Genomic DNA, 21,954 nt, shown 5'->3' on the forward strand with positions numbered 1-21,954 from the left:
GGAGAAAATGTAAAAAAAAAAAAACATTTAAATTAAAACAATAAAATTCTCTGAAAACGAAATCGAACTATAATTAATATTTAAATAAGATGGGGTTAAAATATATTTTTTTAAACAAATAGGTACCGTTTGGTTCATGGTATGAGATATATAATATGAGGATAAGTAATATTTTGTAATAATAAAATAAATAGAAAATGATAGTTAATATAATGTTTGATTTAATTGATTTGATTGATTAAATTTGAGATAATATGATATTACCATTTTGTCCTTGTTGAAAATATTAATAGAATATTAATAATATTATTTATTAAGGGTAATATCGTAATTTTATATTATTGATTTGATTGATGTGAGATAAATTATTACGAATTTGATTGATGTGAAATAAATAATTAATAATTTGATTGATCTAGATAAATAATATTTATATAAAACAAGTGATATGATAAAATTATTTATATTATTACTTAGAAGTAATTGAATAAAAGCATTTAAAATGTAATTTCCGAAAACATGGATCAGTGATGGATGGCCCAAAGTGCTGATTTGATTCATTTTCATATACCCAATAAATCATTCAAACCCATCCATTTAGATTTAAAAAAAAAAAAATTCATCATAAATTAATTTCCACCTCAACAAAATAAGAAATGGTCGCCTACTGTTATGAATCCATAGTCGGTGGAGGCGGGTAGTGTAGTGTGTTAACCAGCAATTCCCAAAACAACAAGTGAACAAATTGTTACAAAAGCCACAATCTTTTGTAAAAAAAAAAAAAAAATTATTCTGGGACGATGGGCTATTGGGAGGCCACAGTGGGTGCTTCCACCTTCATTTTCAGAGAGTTGAACTCCAAAAGCTAATATTGGCTGGAGACAGCAGCAATGCTGAGGTTTCTTTGGTACTCCCCATTTGTATCCTTGTCCTTGTCAAATGAACAAGCAACTGGTCCTGAAACTCTTGCTACCGACACAGCTCTCAACCTGAAAAGCCACAACTTAGAATTCCAATACAACCACAGACATAAAGATGTCATCGTATTAATAACCCAAACCTGAGTAAGTGAGGATAATATTCTGTTCGCCCACTGCACATCCAAACACCACAAACAAAAAAACTCTCACAGATAAAAACAAGATCGGGACTAAGGTTGATACCGCACATGTTAACTATAAGTAGTCGTAGAATAACCATACTAGTTACCTAAAGCTTGGGAGGGAATTTTTTATTGCTGGGCCCATCCACTTTTTTAGCCATCTTGAGGTTTTTTCACTACTTTTTTTTTCATATTCTTAAATCTCGCTAGCCTCTCACCAGCAGAACTAAGGTTGGTACTGCACATGTTGATTGCTATCTCTTTCACCTGAATATCTATGCAATTCTTTGAAACACTAGGAGAAATCGTTCAGGCTGATCTTGCTAAGAAATCTGCCAAACCCATCTTTCTTCGTCTCAAGAACTGCGGTAACTTTCTGGTTCAACAGAAATCACTTCACATTCAATAACAGCAGTTTTCAAACAAGACTAGTGACATGAGATTGAATGCCCCAAACACCTATCTATCTTTGTGTGAAGAAACTCTGGACGGACGGAAAGCAATTATACACCTCTCACAAACACCATAAAATGTCTATCTGTTTGGTGTAAAATCATAGTTTCATTAACATGCTTGTGACTCACCTTTGTGAAATTGGCAACTTGACTAGGAAGTCCGACATCCTGCAAATACAAAACCTGTGACTGAAAACTTTTTGATGTGATGTATGCATATGGACTTGTGATCAAAATTCACATCAATCGATTTGAAAAGTTATCTCCCTTACTTGAAGATGTTTCTTTGAAAGAAGACGTGATAAATGTTGAATCCGGGATACAAAATATTACCTTTCGTCCATGGGCACACGCTTTATCACTGTTCACTAGCACTCTTGCAGCCCATCTATCGTCAAATATTTCAAGAGGCAACAAGCCATTGTAAATTCAACAAAGATTGTGACTATGGCATCCACAGTAAGGATGATATTTCCTTCAAATATTTGTGAACTCCATAAACCACATCATCAATCAAATATTTCTCTATTCAAATATCTCATATTTCACAATCAAATATCACACCAACGAAATATTTATGAGTCCCACTGTCACTTTAATTAATATTTTATTTTCATTTAAATAAAATCATTTCACCACTTTAATTACTTTCATCTATTATTTAGTATTATATTTTTATTGAAATATAAAACTAAAAAGTTTATAACGATTATTTTTGAATAACTAATTTCTAAAAAAATAAATATTAATAAAATTAAAAAATTTATAACAAACTATATAAAACTAATTTACCACAAAACAATATTTATAACATTAATAATAAAAAATTACAAACCATAAAACAACATTAATAATAATAATAATTGAAAATCAATACTTCACGAAGATACTAAAAAAAAGACATGAAAACAGAAATTATAAACAATTGGTCGACCAAAAAAACAAAACAATTGGTCGACCAAACAATGGTAGACCATAAAAAATGGTCTACCATTTGTTGATCGACCAAGGATTTCATTTAATTGTCCACTGCAGTTTTCTGACGCGCGAGTGCAATGAACGCATGCGTCTCAAGTCAGCGTGAAACTCACGCTGGCTTGAAGAAATTTTTAAAAAAAATTGCAATACCCGGTTACATAGTGACACACAAATCAATAGTGTACAGTGGTGAATATTTAGATGGAGAGGATATTTGGATGACTTGGCTTGTAAAATATCTACCATTGTGTATGCCCTTATATAATGTAAGGTAAGAACTAGACAGACACTTGTCAGACAGCAATAATCAATATGCTGGCTTCTCTATGCAGTATAAAATTAACAAGTGAATGAAACTGCCAGAAAAAAGCAGAATTCATGTATGATATATTTCTCCCAAATCACTTCTATAAATAGCATATACACTAAAATCATTTTCATAATATACTTCTCTAATATCCATTTTCCAAACATACAACTTTATATCTCTATTCAAATTTTTAAGTGAAAAGAATATTTTATTCTTAATTAATCTTTGATCTTTTATTTAAATTGAAAAATAAGAGTTTTGCATTTCTAGACTACTTTGATTTGATCTAGTAATGAGATTTATTCCTAGTTAATTTAATCTTGACATTTATCCTGTATGATTTGTTTTTTATATTTATCTCTAAGATATAATATCTTAGATTTGAATAGGGTATTATTCTTAATAAACTCTTATTTCCATGTTTGTAGGATTTTGTTCTTATGGAAAGATAATTAGGTCAAGATATGGAGATCTATATATATAGAATATTGAGAGAAGAACGAGACGACTTGGAGAGGACTTTTACGCAGCTGCTGGAGTTTTTCTGAACTTGCACAAGTTCAGTATTAGAGATTTTCGTGTGAAGATTTTGTCTGATTGATTCACAAAATTGCCATGTTGCTTATTGGTGTTAAAGACACGTGAAAAACAACACTGATGTAGAGTGTTTGTAAGGCCCGAAATTTTATCATTTTAATCCNGGAATTTTGATCCGAACACAGTTTTGTGATTCTCTCATCGACAGCTACTACAGGACGTAAGTTTTATTGATTTCTGATATGATTTGAAATTATGATTTTGGAGGAATTGTGATTTGATTATTAGTATGTGTTCTGGTGATATCAGTAATCGTATATTCGAAATCAGATCGAAGAACAGACAGTAGATGGAACTGTTATGAATTTTCAGATTATATGATTGAGAATATACAGATTTGATATTGTACTTGTATTTGTTGATTGATTATGAGTTATGATATTGTATCTGCGGTGTTGAGTTGACGAGGAGATCGATATTGTGCTGTTATGCCGTCGAAACATCAGTAGATTGATATTGATCAGATTGAGTATTGAATTGAGTGGAATATTGATATTGTTCTTCTCGATATGTCATTTCAGATTGTATTGACTGCCTTGAATTCAGAACTTCCATTTCTTCAGACCGAGACTACAAAAAGAAAGGTATAAAACAATGTTAACCGGGAGATCGACTCGAGTTAGATTTGACTTGAGTTTCCCTAAAACCACATACTTATTTGCTATTGTTTTCAAATATTCGAATTCATTGCATTTATCTGCTTGTTCTATTGATTTACAGATAGAAAGCATGAGTTAGACGATTGATTTAAGACATAGAGTCTTTGGCAGAGGTGCCAAGTTCTGAATTCAAGGCAGTCAATACAATCTGAAATGACATATCGAGAAGAACAATATCAATATTCCACTCAATTCAATACTCAATCTGATCAATATCAATCTACTGATGTTTCAACGGCATAACAGCACAATATTGATCCCCTCGTCAACTCAACATCACATATACAATATCATAACTCATAATCAATCAACAAATACAAGTCCAATATCAAATCTGTATATTCTCAATCATATAATCTGAAAAGTCATAACAATTCCATCTACTGTCTGTTCTTCGATCTGATTTCGAATATACGATTACTGATATCGCCAGAACACATACTAATAATCAAATCACAATTCCTCCAAAATCATAATTTCAAATCATATCAGAAATCAATAAAACTTACGTCCTGTAGTAGCTGTCGACGAGATAATCACAGAACTGTGTTCAGATCAAAATTCTAATGGCCGGATCTTGCACAACCAAATTTCTAAGACAAAATGGAGCTTGAGGAAATTTTCATGGCTTGCTCTCGGTTTCTGCTGGAGAAATCTAAAGGAATGAAGAATTATATATATCCAAGTGCATGGTGAAGACAAGTGTCCCACTCAAATCCCATTAATTGCACTTTAGCCCTGAAATCTTTACTATTTGCAATTTGGTCTTCATAGCTCTTTTTAATTCCATTTCACTCATATGGAATTGTAAAACCATGGAATATGACTCAACATTCCAAAATTCATAAATTAAATAATCTCGGATTAAAATGATAAAATCTCGGGCCTTACAATTCTCCCCATCTGAGACATGATTTCGTCCTCGAAATCGCAGGCAATCAAATCACATAAGATAAGAAGATATAACAGAAGCTAAAATAAAATACTCACATCAGTGAAATAACTCTGGAAATTCCTGTCTCATATCTGATTCAGTCTCCCAGGTAGCTTCCTCAATGCTATGACGACTCCACTGGACTTTCACAAGCGGAATAGTCTTCGTTCTGAGCTGCTTTTCTTCACGATCAAGAATCTGAATAGGTTTCTCAACATTACTCAGACTTTCATCAAGTTCGGCCTCGTCTGGCTGAATAATATGAGAATCATCAGGGAGATATTTCCGCAGCATAGATACATGAAAGACATCATGTATTACAGATAGAGAAGGCATAAGAGCAAGTCGATAAGCACGAGTACCAATCTTCTCCAGAATCTCATATGGACCAATGTAACGAGGAGAAAACTTCCCTCGTTTGCCAAATCTGATAACGCCTCTGAAAAGAGAAATACTTTATCTCCTTGCTCAAACTCTAGAGGTCGGCGTCGAATATTCGCATATTTGGCCTGTCTGTCCTGAGCTGTCTTCATTCTCTTCTGAATCAGCTTCACTTTATCTGTCATATCTCGGATCATATCAGGTCCAATCTCAGGTATCTCATAAATATTGTCCCAATAAAGAGGGGATCGGCACTTCTTGCCGTACAACGCTTCAAACGGTGCCATCTCTATACTCCTCTGATAGCTGTTGTTATAAGAAAACTCACAAAGTGGCAAAGAATCTTGCCAACTAGTGCCAAAATCTAGCACTACAGCTCTAAGCATATCCTCCAATGTCTGGATAGTCCTTTCTGACTGACCGTCTGTCTGAGGATGATATACAGTACTCAAATGCAATGTAGTACCCAGAGCATGCTGCAAACTGTGCCAAAAGTGTGAAGTGAATCGAGGATCATGATCTGATACAATCTACTTCTGCACACCATGCAATCTGACCACTTCTCTGACATAAATATCTGTCATCTGGTCATATCTGTACGTCGTTCTGTACGGAATAAAACATGCTGATTTGGTCAATCTGTCAATAACGACCCGAATCGCATCACAACCTCGGGAGGATCGCGGTAACTGCGTCACAAAATTTATGGAGATGTGATCCCATTTCCATTCTGGAATCGATAAGCTATGCAGTAGACCTCCTGGTTTCTTTCTCTCTGCTTTCACCTGTTGGCAATTCAAACATTTAGATACAAAATATGTGACATCTGATTTCATCTGTTTCCACCAAAACTATCTTTTCAAATCGTTATACATTTTTCTGCCACCAGGATGAATGCTAAATCGANTAGGATGAATGCTAAATCGACTGCTGTGCGCTTCTGTCAATATTTGCTGTCTCAACTCTGAAACATCCGGCACAACAATACGATTATTCACATATAGTACATCATCACGAGCCTGATATTCTAATTGATGATCTGATCTGACCATCAACATCGAGTTCTGAACATTCTGATCCATTTTCTGTGCTAAAGATTCAATATAGTGTATCAAAGTCTGGGAATAATAACGTACCACTATCTAGCTGAGGAGAGTAGATGAGTTGTTGCGTTCTTATTCAACCGGGATCCCTAGACTACTCCAGATTGAGTCGAGTCAAAGAATAAGAATCCGAGTTTGATTTACTGAATTGTATCGATTATGTTTCATAGATTATGTTACATGTTTTCTCGATTATGTTTAGATTATGATGCATGCTTTTAATAAATGTATATGATTTTATACAATGCATGTTTCGTTGTTTTATACTGGGATTATATTCTCACCGGAGTTTTCCGGCTGTTGTTGTGTTTGTATATGTGCATGACAACAGGTGGGACTGAATCAGGGTCAAGAAGAGGATGAGAAATCGAGATTAGAGTGATGATTCCGGACTTTGATGTAGATTTAGTTTCAGCACTTGATGTATAGTTGTTGAACCCTAGTTTGAATGTATTTTGTACAAGACTTGTACTTTTATGTTGACATGTATATTAGAACGATTCCATTACGTTCCGCATTTGTATAAAAAAAAAAATTTTAGACCCGGTTTAATTAATTGATCCATTTATTCTTAAAGAATGATTAAGAAGATGATTAGCGTCCGGGTCCCCACAGTGTTGTTCGAAGAGTGTTCTTCTATTATTTGTTTTAAGCAACTTCGGTTTATGCATCTAGTGTTTAGTTTGATTTATTTTGATGCATTTTAATTCTTTGGAATGTCAAGGAATTTGATTTTGTCATTTTTACTAGTATTATTTTGTGTAAACAAATTACATACTTTCCTAGTGAATTTTTGCCATGAGGCGTTGCACAAGTACAAATACTTGTGCATAATTTCAATCTGGTCTTTATTTATTCAAGTTATACTACATGCAAGTTGCACAAGTTAAAATAAACTTTTGCATTACTATTAAAATATTGCATTGAAACTACTAAATTATGCTGCTAATCGATGGACAACACGCAAAAATAAGTATATTGTATGGTTAACAGTGACAAAATCAAACAACAGTTTTCATTATCAATACACATAATTAATCTAGCATAACAACATTACATGCCAGCCTGAGCCCAGCACATTATGTCTCCATTAATTACATCATCGAAAAAGTTGCGTTCTATCATGACATTAGAATGAATTTAAAAATCAGGATTTGGAAAATATTTTACTAAAGTGGAAAAATGGGGGGGAGTTTGTGTTTTAAGTGTAGCCTGTTTTTAAAAAATAAAAGGACTCCCCTATCTGTTCCATACATGTGGGGAGTCCTAATTTTTTTTTTTTTTTAAAAAAAAACACATACACACAAATTACACATACAAAACAAAACAAAAACCCGATGAAATCTCACATTATTTTAAGATAAAACAGGAAGACTCCACTGCACACCAAGCCATTACCTATTTCCAAAACCTACAATAAGGGAATTTTTAGTGTCACATAAAATTCCCACTTTTAGTTTCTTGAGCTAATTTAGAAAATCGCATTCAAAACAATCATTTATAATTCCTTGAAATGAAAAAGCACTTCACTCAACTTCAGCAAGCTTAGGCCCAGCGTCATTCAATCAAACTTTATATTGGAATGTTTTAAAGCTTAATGAATCGAAATAAGCAAAGAAAAACTCAAAAGATTGTTTCGGGTGCCAGGGAGGCACTGAGGAGCTTAAGAGGGACTCCTCAGCGCCTCAAATGGCGGCTGAAACAATCCAGGCTGCAAAAAGGCGCCTTAGCACTTGCCTTAGTGCCCTAGAATTTCCAGGGCCATGAGGAAGGTGCCTAGGCGCCATTGCGCTCGGCGCGCTGAATGGCTAAATGTCACGGGTTTTCATGATATATCGCATACAAGGTATTCTATACCATTAAAAGGAGTCCTTCATCCATCTTATAGCTCTATAAGTATCCTTTAAGTGATATGATAGACCATTAAGAGTATATGTCAACCTCTTTCTGATTGATCGCTACTCCCTAATAGAAATTTATCACCGCCCTTTATGTTATGATATGAATGAACTGCAATCTTTTTCTATCCGTGAAGATCTCACCAGAGCGTCTTTTACTTCTAATAGGCCATGACGCTTGGCAAGAAGAGGAAACCCTTCGTGAAACAAGTCCTCCCAGAGGAAAGAAGACCGAAGGCCACCTGGGATGCTGTAAATGGTGTCTTTTGAAATTTTTCATCAGATTTTTGGATGAAGGGACACTTCTAAGATGAAACAACATGTGTCTAATGATTGATATTTATAAATACATGATCAAATACAACTGAAAAACACTTTTGATCGTCAGATTATCTGCATATCTTGCATTCATTTTGTCTTCTCCCTACTTCCTTATTTTGAAAGAGCGTACACTCCATTTTTTGTTTATTGTTCTTATAATTTATAGTGATGTTATTGTAAAAAGTAGATGCTGTATTTTGGAGAATAATTGTCATAAATCGAAGTACTGAGAGGGTCAATTTTTTCTTAAAGAGAGATTATCTAATACTTGCCTCAATTCATCAATCTTGGTGTATGATTCATTTTGCGTTATTGAAGATTTCAAGGTATCACCGACAAACAATCTTAAGAAGAACTTTCTTATCTTGAAACTCGAAAAATTACCTTTCATTTACTACAACAACTGTTGTTCCAATCGCAAAAGGGAAAAGGTCAGAAAAGTCTTTTTCTCCCCGCTTATTTTCCTATTGTTTCAAACTTCGATCCATAGATCATAAGTCAACCACTTAAAATTACTGAAACAACATCATGCCACAAATTCGAGTTCTATCTGAAATGTACACATCAACGAATGTATTTTAATTTTTCAAACTGGATTATAAATAGGAAAATCATTCAAGAAAAATCTGCATGTCTGTATCCTAAATGCGCACTCTAAGATGCTCAAAAAGGAAGTAGACTAAACCCCACTATCGTTAACAACTAAAGCATATTTTTAGGATCCCCGCCTAGTTCCATGCAATAAATAGTATTCAGTATCACAAACTGAAAAGTCATGGTAGTGCTCCAAACTCCATGAACTTGTGTACCAACACCACTATTCAGATTGGTAATACACAGAAGCTAATTTTGTGGAAGACCTAGTGGTCATGCTGAAGCTCAATGGTTGCTAGCACGGCAAACCTAGGGTCATTGCGGAAAAGCTGCGGGAACAACCAAGAGCTCTTTGAGAGGATTTTGAGAAGAGAAGTCAGAAACTATTTAATTGAGTGAGCATGGAAACAAGCTCATCACTTGAGGGTCGATCAGCAGGCATATCTGATAGGCATACAACAGCAATTCTGACCGCCATTAACATCTCATCTTCTTCCATCTCTTCCCCCAAAATGCTCTTGTCTAGTGCTTCTCTAGCCTCACCTACTTGCTGCAAATGCCGAAGCCACTGCCCCACACTTCCTCCGTTGCCGGCTTCCCCAAAGAATGGATCCAATGGGTCCCTACCCGTTAATAGAACACCCAAAATAACCCCAAAGCTAAAGACATCGCTCTTATCTGTATACCTGGAACAGTAAATAAAATATTTAACGGCTAGCATTTAAATATGTCAAAATATGAGGTGCAGCTGCATAGAGAGAGAGATTTATTTTCTTCTTTTTGGGAACTAAATTTTACCAGAAATAAAATGAGAATGTAATTGGAGTACTTCAATTAATAAATTGTTCTAACAAGTCCGTATCTCAGACAATAAGGGAATACAAGCTTTACACTACCAATCAACAGCAAAAATTTAATCTATTTGCATTTAGCATTCCTAAGCCTACAGCACTTTCAGTTGTCTTCAGAAGTTTTCACGCCATAAAGTTGCAAGGGATACGGCAAAAATGGAAACAGAAACAATTTTTTTTGATCATAAAGCCTTCAAGGTTCCTGTTGTCAAGCATCTGCGAGCGACATAGGAAACTTCAAGTAGGAATGCAAGATGATACTACTATTAATGGGTAAGGCTACCAAAAACCGATAAACTTGACCTTAATAGGTAATCTACCCATGCGGTAGCAGCTACCCTTCCAGGCTGAGACTGATACTATATAAGTAACATAGACATAAATGAGCCCACAACTTTATTCTATATCTAGTTACAATGGATGCTCAAGTTGCATTAAAAAAAATACAAGAGCCAATATCGCAGGCTCATGGAAACTTCATACCTGCAACTTTGAATGCATTCTGGTGCATTGTAGCCTGATGCTACTCTATAAAAATTAGGAATTACAATGGCCAACCCACAATCTGCCAACCTCGGCTTAAACTCCGCATCAAGGATTACATTAGACGGCTTCAAATTGTAGTGCAATCTTTTAGGATCGCAAGTAAAATGAAGATAATGCAGCCCTTTAACAATTCCAACAGCAATACGAAGACGGGTTTCCCACTTAAGTTGTAACTGATTCTCCCCTACTCTTTTTGTGACATCTGCAAGACTTCCGGTTGGCACATAATCATAAACCAATGAATACCCACTTGATTCACGGATATAAGCTCTCAAACTCATCAAATTCCTATGTCTTAGGCAAGAAAGAGCTATTAGTTCTTGCTGTATCTTTTTCTTCGTTGCCTTGCTCTGAACCTCAGGATAACAATCGTCAAAGAACTCGAGTCTCTTGACAGCAACAGTGAGGCCATTATCAAGGATAGCCTTGTAATACATTCCATTGGGGCTTGATCCCAGTAATTCGGGTTCGTTAGAGAGAGCTGATTTCAGTGTCTTGGAAGGAATTCGGAGAGAAAACACAACGGGGCCTTTAATAAACGGGGTCCTGTTAATATATTTGATGAAGCACCTGACTAGCAAGGCGAAGAGAAAAGCACATACCAGTCCTGTTATGATGCCAAACAAAATGCTCAAAGAAATCCTCCGAAACTCATTCTTGAAGTTTTGCGCATGAAATTGTAGTGGAGGTCCACTCATCCTACTTGAGCATTGTGCAGAGATGATATTCAGGTAGAAAATAAACAGGACGACCATAGATAAGACTTCAAAGCCGCAAATACCAGGTATATGTCTCTTCTTGTCCATATAATAGTATGACATCGAGATATACAGAGGGCACAACCTCAAGGGACAAACAACTCCGTCTCGTACCAAAACTTTCAGATATCTTTGGAGCTGAAGCTAGGGTATAATTACTATTGACGAAAAAATAGAGTACACTTGAGATCAAGCATCTTGAGATGGATTGAAACCACACCACATTTCCCCAAGGAAATATTAAGCCTCCACATTGTTGAAGAAGGATAGCATTTTTAACAGTTCCTGTAGTGATCTTCAAGCCCCAAATGGGTAAAGATTGAAACTTTATCAATCCGGAAACTACAGAAAAACCAACTTCCAAAACTTGAAAATAAAGAACGGTGTGAGAATCAGATTATAGGATTTTGCGATGTATTGAGCGATTTATGGGAATGGAACCATAATAGCCAACTCTCTAACAAGAGTATCGTTTCGCCCTTCTTTCTTGTCCAGGTGAAATTTTCATAGTGGAAAAGGAACCAGATACGCTATTTTGCTCGAGTTTCTCGCACGGTGTAACCGGAGCATAAAGGGTACTAAAATTTAAAAAACAAGATACAAAAGAAAGAAAGAATATAATTTGCGACACAGGAACCAAATTCAGTGTTTTTTAGGCTCTCGGTTGTTTTTTCACTACTCAAAAAGAATACCATGGAAAATTCAAATATTTTTTTACCGAGGAGGAAATAATCTCTTCGTCTATTTTTAATATTTTCAGTGCAGAGATCTAGTAATTCATTGATGAGACTGGGAGTGGGTGGGGCCCATGAGTGTCGAACATTGACGGCCGTTAATTAGTCGAAGAAAGATTTTGAACCTTTGATTTGTCGACATGGGAATTTACTGCTTCGGGTATGGTTATAGTGGGTTTATCAAAGTGTGGAAATAAGAGCACATCGGCTTTAAGGAAAGCAGACGAATTTGTAATCATATCACATTCAATAGGAGCGTGATTATTATCATGATGATAGGATACACTCGCATCGCATGCGTCTCTCGTCTCTACTTAATTGTTTTGGCTTTTGGGTAACTTGTACTGCCTTTTCCCGCAAAGCTGTTTGGTGTTGGAATTTTTGCTTTGCGGGCAACTTGAGCACGACCCGTTAATGGAATAAATATATTATATGATAAGATGAGAAATAATCTAAATGACATAAACAGCGTTTCCATCTTTATCTTTCAAATTCCAGAGGATATTCTTATTGCACGTGATCGTTCAGTAATTCCAACAAAAAAAAAATGTGGTACCACTCAAATTACAAATTCACCTCACCAAAAGCTTCACAGCTGACAGCCGTGCGGACTAAACAAAAATAAAACCATGCACAATACAAAAACACACGCACACAATGGCTCACAATTACAAATAACAATTAACTATCGTTTAATAGCATTACATGTTCACACACTAAATGCTTCCTTCCACTCACTCTCTTCTCTCGCACTCTCCTCTCGTGCGACTACATATATAACAAAAAATGGCCACTTCTCCATTATAAATTCAAAACCAACAAGCAGCCTCCTATCCCGGATTCGCAGTCACCCACTTTACGTTAATAATTCCTTTAGCCATGATACATAATTACAACTACAAAGCATTCCTAACATCCCAATCACTAACCTACCCACATAAATTAAACGATATTCACTCTCTTTTCAATTCATCCTCCATGCAAATCAGAGTAAAGCCAGCACCTCACTGTCCTCGGTCTTTGATTCCACCGCAAGCTGAAGTGGGGTTTTACCTTGGTCATCCACAGCTTGATGATCGGCTCCTCTGAGGTTAATGCAGAGTTATCATGCAACCACACAGTAGATAACTACATAATACTACCAACAATATTGCAAGCTCACACTCCTGATCCAATTGATTCAGAACAAACATTTTCATTTTTTGTCTGTGACAGCTGTAGAAATTGATGGATCAATTACGTGAGACTGAGTTTACCAAATATGAACATACCTTGTTAGAAGAAGCTTCACCAACGAACTTTTGCCTCTAATGATACAACGATGGAGGGGAGTCTGGCCCCTTGAATCAACAGCATTTATGTTTGCACCATACTGCAATAGAAGCTCTATCATTCCAACATCTGCAGTTTCGCAAGCAAGGTGGAGCAAATACCACCCGTCTGCATCCTCCATGCAATTATTGCCGCCACCAGTACTTGCTATATTTATTGAGGCTGTAAATGTCTTTTGCAACAGCTCAGGATCCAAGCAGCACGAGTAGGGGTCGAGGGCAGACTGTTCTTGCATCATCATAACTTTGGCAAGGGTAAGAGAAGAGTTGCAAGTTACTTGCTCGGTAAAAGCATTTAGATCGGGTTCAGAGTTGACAAGAAACCAATACAAGGCTTTCTTGTCGTCGGCACGAACAGCATCCCACATTTGCTGTGCCACTGGATGATTTTGCTTGGGCTTCCGGGCAAAAACCTTCTCCGCATACTGCAAAAAGGAAATAAAACTTCTGCATGCTCAAATCAAGAATCAGATCTGATAAGTCGCACAAAAAGTCAAAAACAGATGATAGGGAGGAAGCCAATCTTGATAATTTTCTTATACATTTTCCATTTATTATTTACTCAAACTCATGTTTCTTGAGATATATGTGTGAGAAAATTGATGCTTCAAGCCCATTTTGCTAATAGAGTCACTAAACCTGTGATAAATTCTTAACCATCTAATGCAGAGTAGAACTGTGTAGATCACCAGGAGATAGGAATCTGCATACATTGTTTAACAGTAAGGTAACATAAGGGTGTTGATTCCTTGGGTTCCATTAATATATATATGATGAAAAACACAATTGAGATCTACAAATTATTTCATATCAAATTTGTATGGAGCTTTCTGCCTAAAAGGTAAAGAAAAACTGCAGGATAAGAATCAAGGTATTGTAAGAAGCTTACCTTGGCGTGAATAAATTTTTCTTTCATACAAATTGAATCTGCAGAATTGGGCTTGTTGAAGTAAAGCATTTGTTGTTTATTAGGCCGATACAAGCTTCAGTATTAAGAAATGAATCAATTCTTAACTTATGCAAGAATTATATTCAGAAACAATTAAAATGAGCACATACATACTATATTCAGCAATGGACAAGCTTTACCTTGTTGAGCCAAGATCAACCTGGAATACACCCTTTGACTGCAGTAATTCCTCCCACACCGAGTTTGCAAAGGTGTTGCCCAGAGATTGAAATAGATTTATAACTGATGGTTCCCAAACTTTGACATCAAGAGTCAGCGATCTAACCTATGTGGAAGGCCACTATATTGATCACAATATCCCAGGTATGCAAATCAAGATAAAACATCGTGTAAGTAAGAAACAATTCACAACATCACCATCATCAAACATAAAATGAAACAGTGAACTAATACATCATCTCTTTATTCCCATTTTACAATCCCGCGAAGCGGGTGCATACTTCTAAATTGCAATAAGATAGGTGATGGAAAACCAGGAGGCTAGGACATATACATGCAACCCCGAGATACTTTTCAGATATGACAACTCATCGGTCTTTCAACCATTTCAAGTGAATAAAGAGTCATTCATAGAATCTCTTCAGCCACATGCAGGCACCGCTGGCATGGCTTTTCACCATTGAAAAAAGCGTTTAAGATGATTAATGCACAAGACCCTGGTGCAAATCATAATATAGTATATATAGAGGTCGACCATTTCCTATACCTTAGATATATGTACTCCAAGATTTCGGTGGACACCAGAGCATTCAATGCAGACGAGAACACCAAGATTCAAAGATGCCCAATCTGGATCAGGAGAACCACAATCAGCACATTTATCATTACCACACACTTTCCGTAATGCATCAATTGGCTTCTCAAATTTTAAACTGGCTCTGTGCTGTTGTGAACTTCTCAAAGGGCGGTCTGTATGAACAGAAGCAAACCTATCGGATGTGTAATCTTCAACTGCTCCATGATCAAAGTCGGCACTTTCACATGAGCTACTCTCGCTGGTGGATCGATTATGACCACTGCCCATTGGACTATCAGCCAAACACTGGAACATCAATAACCAAATTCCATTAATTAGATTAAAAAAAATTACCAACACCTCAGTAAATAAACATTACATACCCTCACAGGAGCCTGAGAACTTAGTAATGATGCAATCACCCCCGTAATTTTCTCAATCCAATCCATTTGATCCAGGGAACTCTCTGCATGCACTGACAAGTTAAAGAAGTCACTTGCACCCATGCAGACAATTAACCATTAAGAGGATGTTTCCCAAAACTGCTTTAACAGAAAATAAACACATCGAAAAGTCAAGAGGTCATTCTTTAAGGAATGATAACAGACCTGCAAAGTGTAGTTCTTTGTTGGAGATATAATTCGAAAGCAAAACCTTAAATCTGATTGATCAGCATCGACTTTGATTGTTGATGTCAACAGATTCACAGTGTGATGTGCCACGGATTTCTCATCATGTACCCCACCATGATAATGAGAAGACAACCAACGATTGAGTAATCCAGAACCCAATTCAGAACTATTCCTTTGATTCACAAGTTGAGTACCAGACCCCTGCTATGGAATGATAATTTAAATGGGGATAAAAAAGAGAACTAGAAATTTTTTTATCAAAATCCCATTGAATTCTGATATGAAGTTTGAATATCTACTCACAGAAGGTTTGCTATTTTGTTTGCGATAGTAGTACAGCATTCCTCTGCTATCGAGAACAAAGAACCTTCTTTTCCAATCACCTCTCAGGCTCGAGGAACGTTTTGAGAGATAACCTTGTCTAATTGTTTGAACCTGAAACTGTAAGCTTCAGACTAGTATTCAACTCAGAATAAAACAAAATAATAGAGATAACAAGTACAGTAATGATAATTCGGAAACAACTGTAAATGTCAACACTCTTCGACCTTTCCTTTTGCAGCAGTTTGCATGATGGCCTCTATCATCTTATGTGAACTCTTTCCAATGGCTTGTATTCCATCTCCATTTGGAGATCCATTGAACCCATTTGAAGACCACCTGCTCTCTCTATCAATCTGTCTTTTATACTCTTGCATCCTCTCGTTAAGAGCTGCCTGCCCATAATTAGATCTCTCCCTCGATTGCTTCGCGTAAGTTGATACCTGCACAATATAAGCATCATAAATTCAAGAGTTCCCATCTGGAATTATTTTTTTCCTGTGCGGGCTGCAGCAACTGATTTAGGAAATTGTATCCCCTCAAAATTCTGTTAACCCGTGGAAGGTAAAGATTTCTTGCTCCAAATTCAGAAGATGGATAAAACATGAAGATAGTAAGAAAACTAATCTGTTAATTTTTTTTTTTAACCAACGAAAAGAAAAGGCGTAGGAAAAGGACAAACCTGGTTAATATAGGGTTCCATTTGATGCAACAGCTCATAACCCTACATGGAATCAAAGATGAAATGTATTTTAAATAAAAAAAACTATTAACACAACCATTATACGGTTTCTCCACTTACTTACCTGTTTGAAATAACGAAGGTGAGCAGCCATTGTTTCACTAACTGCTTCCAAGAACTGAAATCTTTTTTTTGCTTCAACGGTTGAAAGAGCAGTTACCTGGATTGGATGGTTAACATTCAGAAAAAGGATTTGTGATGATGCATCGATGAAATTTAATTTGTGCTCACAAGATCTAATGAATATAAAGCTGATATTATCACACACCAGATTAAATCGAGCCTGCTCAAAAATGGACTGAGCATGGTGAAGCTCCTGGATGTGTTTCAGACAAAATAGTTACGTGGCAGATATTTACTTATATGAACTACATAATTTGACTTCTTGCTTCAAATTTTATATCTTACCTCCTCCAGAAGAGTTGCTACGTCACTCCTTGTGCCTTTCCTCAATGACAAAAACTTTTCGCGAGCCTGTAGCAACAAACTAGCCGATAGTTATCAGTTACATATCTAGGGAAAGCATATCAGAAATTCACATTAATCACATTTTGCCTGCTAAAGAAGCCATACAGCTCCAAGAAACTCCCTCTGGTTTAGAGTTTGAAAACAACTTCGCAACCCCAGAATTACAGTATTTTAGACAAACAGATTTGTCTTTTGGTTAACTCATCTACACCCTTTTTAGCTCGCTAAGCTATCCTTGTCAGGCATATTTGACATGTATCACTGAAAACAATAATAGAATTTAAACCACCCACCACACCCAGTCACCCCCTGACAAACCCATCAAGTTGACTGAAGAAATGCTTCATAAAGCTAAATACAAGTATCATACTGAAGGTTTATACTAGAATATCACCTGGTCATAAAGAAGACTGGCCTTGTCGAAGCGCTTTCGTGCCTCCTGCATAATAAACTTCATCAGTGAATAAATTAAAAGAAATATCTTAGTTAAAAAAAATAGGTAAAAAAATCGCAAAGTAGGCATGTAGAATGCAGATGAAATATCATTAAACCAGTTCTTGGCGAAAAACCATATCATATTTTAAACTTTATATACCATGGAGAAAGAGTTCCCTAGAAGCAGCTAAAAACTTATGAATGGCCAAAATAGAATAATGGACAAGGAAAAGAAAACAACGTCATAGTCATGTATAGAAGTAAACCAAAGCCATCAGATTGAGGAAATAACATGTTTTCCCATGAGGATCTATTGCTTTCAAATTATAAAAAAGTAGCAGGTAAATTTTTTTTAGCACAAATAGCAATAAAGAGTGAGTACAAATAATTTAAGAGATGCCTCATAACAACACAAGATAAAATACTACAGTTCAATTGTTAGGGATGGACACATACACAGTAGAACATTATTGCTTAACTAACAATAATTTCAATCTTCTACTTACAACAACTGAGATTTCCTTATTAACGACATTACATAAATAATAAACTGCAAAACAGAATTAATTAACTTGCGTGAAATATTGAGGAACTTATATAGCCACAAATATAATCTATGAGCTATTTTTCACATCAAACAGCATGAATTAAAAATTGTACCTTGACATCTTGTAAATCTAAGTTCACAAACTGCAGCAATCTTTCATTCAGTATGTGCTCAACCTGAAAGGATGAAAACGCAACCAGACAAATGGGAATGCATGATATCTTAGTTACTTATTTCTTTACACTAAGTCACCTTACTAATTTGAGATGGGCATTAATCTAGAGAAATGGGATGAGTACCAACAAACATATTATGTACAATACTTGTTTGGGATCCCTTTTAATTATGTCACCATTCTCTCAAAAAAATAGATAAAAAGCTCTTCAGTTTTTCCACGAGGGCTAGGCAATAACCATATAGATAAATAGGCGTAAAATCCCACAAAACATAGATTAAAACAATGACTTTACCTGAGATCGAAGAACTTCTTTATATGTCCCAATTTCCCTCAGTGCTATGGTGAACTTTGTCATGACAGGACCTACAAATATTAGAATTTGGCTTGATAGCGTCATATTCCCATCAAGATACTGATTGAAACTTATTTGCCAATATAAACGATGTACCAGGAGATTTTATGAAACAGAATAAATTAATCTAGTACTGACTACTGAGGAAGATTTAAATAAGACAGACCGAAAAGAAGCACTTGGATCAAAGGGAAATAAAATTTAGGATGAGTAAATAATTCGAACATATGTCGGATCTGCTATTTGTGAGATCAAAGAGAGAACTTCATATTTATCACCACACCAGGAAGACATTGTTACCAACAGTCCAAAATAGACACAAGCATTCAAGGTGGCATAGGCCTAGCTGCCCCTCTTTGGTAATGGAAGGAGCGGGAGATTTGGGTAGGTCACGGGACTAGTGCCAAAAGTTGGTTTATATAAAAGGTAAAACCCAAGCAACATTGATAATTCTTGTTCTTGGAAGAGTGGGCAGCAAAATTATGCAGGTTATGGTGCCATACTTAGAGTTTAGATTCAGTGCCAGTTGCTCCAAGTGGTAGGTTACCCTAGAAAAAGGTATTGGTTTGCTTTAATTTAACAGGATCTAATTCTTCTCTGTCCCATTTCAACTTCCTTAATGATAGATCATGACCTCATGAGTACCAATTCCATTGAGTAAATGACGTGTGGTTTAGAATTTAGCATTACTGAGGAATTATTATCAAAACAATGAGATTACACTCAATACATCATATATTGAGGTTTTAAACCAATTATTTAATACTTCATATAGTGATATGCAATAACCGATTTTGAGATGCTGAAAAATGTTATGGTAAAATGGAAGACTAATCTACAGAACTGTAATATTATTTCAGTAAAATAAGATTTTCAAATATCTTGAAACCTAAACAGATAAAGGTCATGCAATGGTTGAATGTACAGTTGTATCTACATCAAAAGTGCAACATCAGAAAATGTTGAAAGTAGAAACTACCTTTCATCGATAATCAAAATAAAACAAGACATAGCATGCATATATTATTGAAAAAAAGGAAGAAAATACCTCCAAAGGCAACACTAATGGGATCATTATGCCCTCCACCAAAAGTTTCCAACGCACTAGCAAAAGCAATGTCTCCATCATATTCCTCGCCCAGACCTTCACTGTAAGTCGTACAGCATCGTTAAAAGTCAGAGACATACAACATTAACTTTCAGAAACCAAGGAGACTAGAAGTGAACAAAGATCAAAGTGCAAAAACTTCTCTTCATTATCTGACAGAATGGACGAATGTATCATGGTACTAGATCTTTCTATAGCTAAACCACATATTTCTGAATTATCTTTTTATCTCTAGTAGCAAAATACAGTACAGGTAGCACATCCACTTCGAAGGACTTCCTTCCGTGGACAGTAAGTCTAAGAACATACAAGTGCCTTATACTATGCGATAGATACCAAAGGTAAGAGATATTAGTGCAATATTGGCTTAAGTTCAACAAGATGGCCCCATCTGAATCTAATTACATCAAAAAGCCCTAGAGTTTCCCATATTCTCTAAAAAAAAATATAACTTAAACTACATCTTAACTTCATCGGGAAATAAAACCAAGAGTGTAAAATTTCACGGGTTTTCAAAATAAAAACATCAACAAAACAAAGGCTGAAACACAACAAAAAGTTCTCACGTGTATTTCCGACTTCCTTTGTAAAACTTTAGACACCTCTCCCTCAAAGATTCAGAACTTTCCTCCAATGTTTGTATCTGTAAGCAGAAATAGATGGCATTTTTTTCAAAACCGGTGATCCGTGACTATGAAAAGGCACCAACAAGGTAATGCAACCCAAGCCTAATTTTGACTCAAAATAGTATTAGTGGATAGTTCATCCAAGATCACTTTGTAAATTCCAACCAAATGACCTGTGATATTAAAAAGTAACTTGTTAGCTGTTCAAATGCAGAACAGGCAAATATGGAAATTGTAATATTGTCGTTCTCCAGAGCTGCACAAATCTGTAAAAACAAGACAGAATGTTCCAAGATCATCAACTAAAAATAGTTTGCATCTCATAGAAACTTTTTTTAACACTTTAGTCACCATTTATGGCAAAATAATTAATTCTCGACTATCTACACAACACATTATTTTATCAAGCATTAATTTAGATGGAAACAATAAAAAAGTGCACGATATAAACATAGACAGACCAGTGAATTTTTCATAGGTTAAATTGGAATTGAGAAGACAATTCAACAAGCTTTATTCAGAAGTTTGAATTAAGAACTCTTTTCCCTAGTAATTAGAAACTTAAAATCATGAACAAGAGCCGACACTCCTTCTAATTGCAGTATAAGCCATGAAGTGAAGCATAAATTTCATACAGGTGTGCTAGCAGGAAAGAACCAAAAAAAAAATCATACATTGGCATAGAAAATTGAAATTAGAGCAGAAACCCAACTCAAAATAAAGTGACAGGAGTGATAGCAAATTGAAAGAGAGTAAAAATGGACCTGTTTGCGAAACATAGGAGAGTCATCAAGCTTTGCAAAATGCATGTTTGCAAGCCCAATTCTTTTTTATCCTTAATCAACAGCGATCCTCAATTGACAGAGGAAGAGTCGATCTTCTCCCCATTAAGCTTGCGGAAGCATCATAGAAAAAGAGCTCGCATTTTACACTTGGATCTCCAAAGACACGAGCTCCGATAACCAAAAAGACGGGAAAATTAGGAAAAAGGAGTCTATTGCGTTTTTTTAAAAAAAAAGGATTCATGGTTAAAATTACTTTTATGTCCTTACGTTTTAAGTTTTTATTGTTTAAACACACCCTTTTTAGTTAATTGTCCCAAATTATACATTCATAGCATCTTTTCAAAAGAAATTTAAAAAACCTCCGACCGTTCCAGTAAAACCCTCGAAAAACCCTTCCCTTCAAGGCGACGCTTACTCAATCGAAGGAATGGCAAACGAAAATGTGGTAAGATTCGCGTTTATTTCGATTTTTTGCTTCTGTGTTTTTGTCTATTTTCGTGAT

General features: G+C 35.7%; 2 protein-coding genes and 1 pseudogene across 2 annotated transcripts; all 3 read right to left on the minus strand.

The window, feature by feature from the left end:
- Window positions 1-665: 665 nt before the first annotated feature.
- LOC140979215 (protein NEOXANTHIN-DEFICIENT 1-like) lies at window positions 666-1,983 on the minus strand (annotated as a pseudogene).
- Window positions 1,984-9,282: 7,299 nt separating this feature from the next.
- Window positions 9,283-12,211, minus strand: LOC140978597 (inactive leucine-rich repeat receptor-like protein kinase CORYNE). The gene is made up of 2 exons (XM_073443782.1): window positions 10,667-12,211; window positions 9,283-10,018 (listed from the first exon to the last, which is right to left on the minus strand). The coding sequence occupies exons 1-2, from the start codon at window positions 11,548-11,550 to the stop codon at window positions 9,709-9,711; spliced, it is 1,194 nt and encodes a 397-aa protein (XP_073299883.1). The 5' UTR covers window positions 11,551-12,211; the 3' UTR covers window positions 9,283-9,708.
- Window positions 12,212-12,728: 517 nt separating this feature from the next.
- Window positions 12,729-21,638, minus strand: LOC140978598 (ADP-ribosylation factor GTPase-activating protein AGD3-like). Its single transcript, XM_073443783.1, has 19 exons — window positions 21,432-21,638; window positions 20,608-20,684; window positions 19,982-20,082; window positions 18,874-18,944; window positions 18,517-18,579; window positions 17,816-17,860; window positions 17,362-17,427; window positions 17,222-17,269; window positions 17,018-17,113; window positions 16,894-16,935; window positions 16,439-16,654; window positions 16,194-16,325; window positions 15,863-16,091; window positions 15,642-15,733; window positions 15,229-15,564; window positions 14,642-14,787; window positions 14,442-14,535; window positions 13,493-13,977; window positions 12,729-13,306 (listed from the first exon to the last, which is right to left on the minus strand). Exons 1-19 carry the CDS (start codon window positions 21,474-21,476, stop codon window positions 13,207-13,209), a joined length of 2,484 nt encoding a protein of 827 aa, XP_073299884.1. The 5' UTR covers window positions 21,477-21,638; the 3' UTR covers window positions 12,729-13,206.
- Between the last annotated feature and the right edge of the window lie 316 nt (window positions 21,639-21,954).

The sequence above is a fragment of the Primulina huaijiensis genome, chromosome 6 (genome assembly GCF_012295235.1).
Source record: "Primulina huaijiensis isolate GDHJ02 chromosome 6, ASM1229523v2, whole genome shotgun sequence".
In the NCBI taxonomy this organism is placed as follows: domain Eukaryota; kingdom Viridiplantae; phylum Streptophyta; class Magnoliopsida; order Lamiales; family Gesneriaceae; genus Primulina; species Primulina huaijiensis.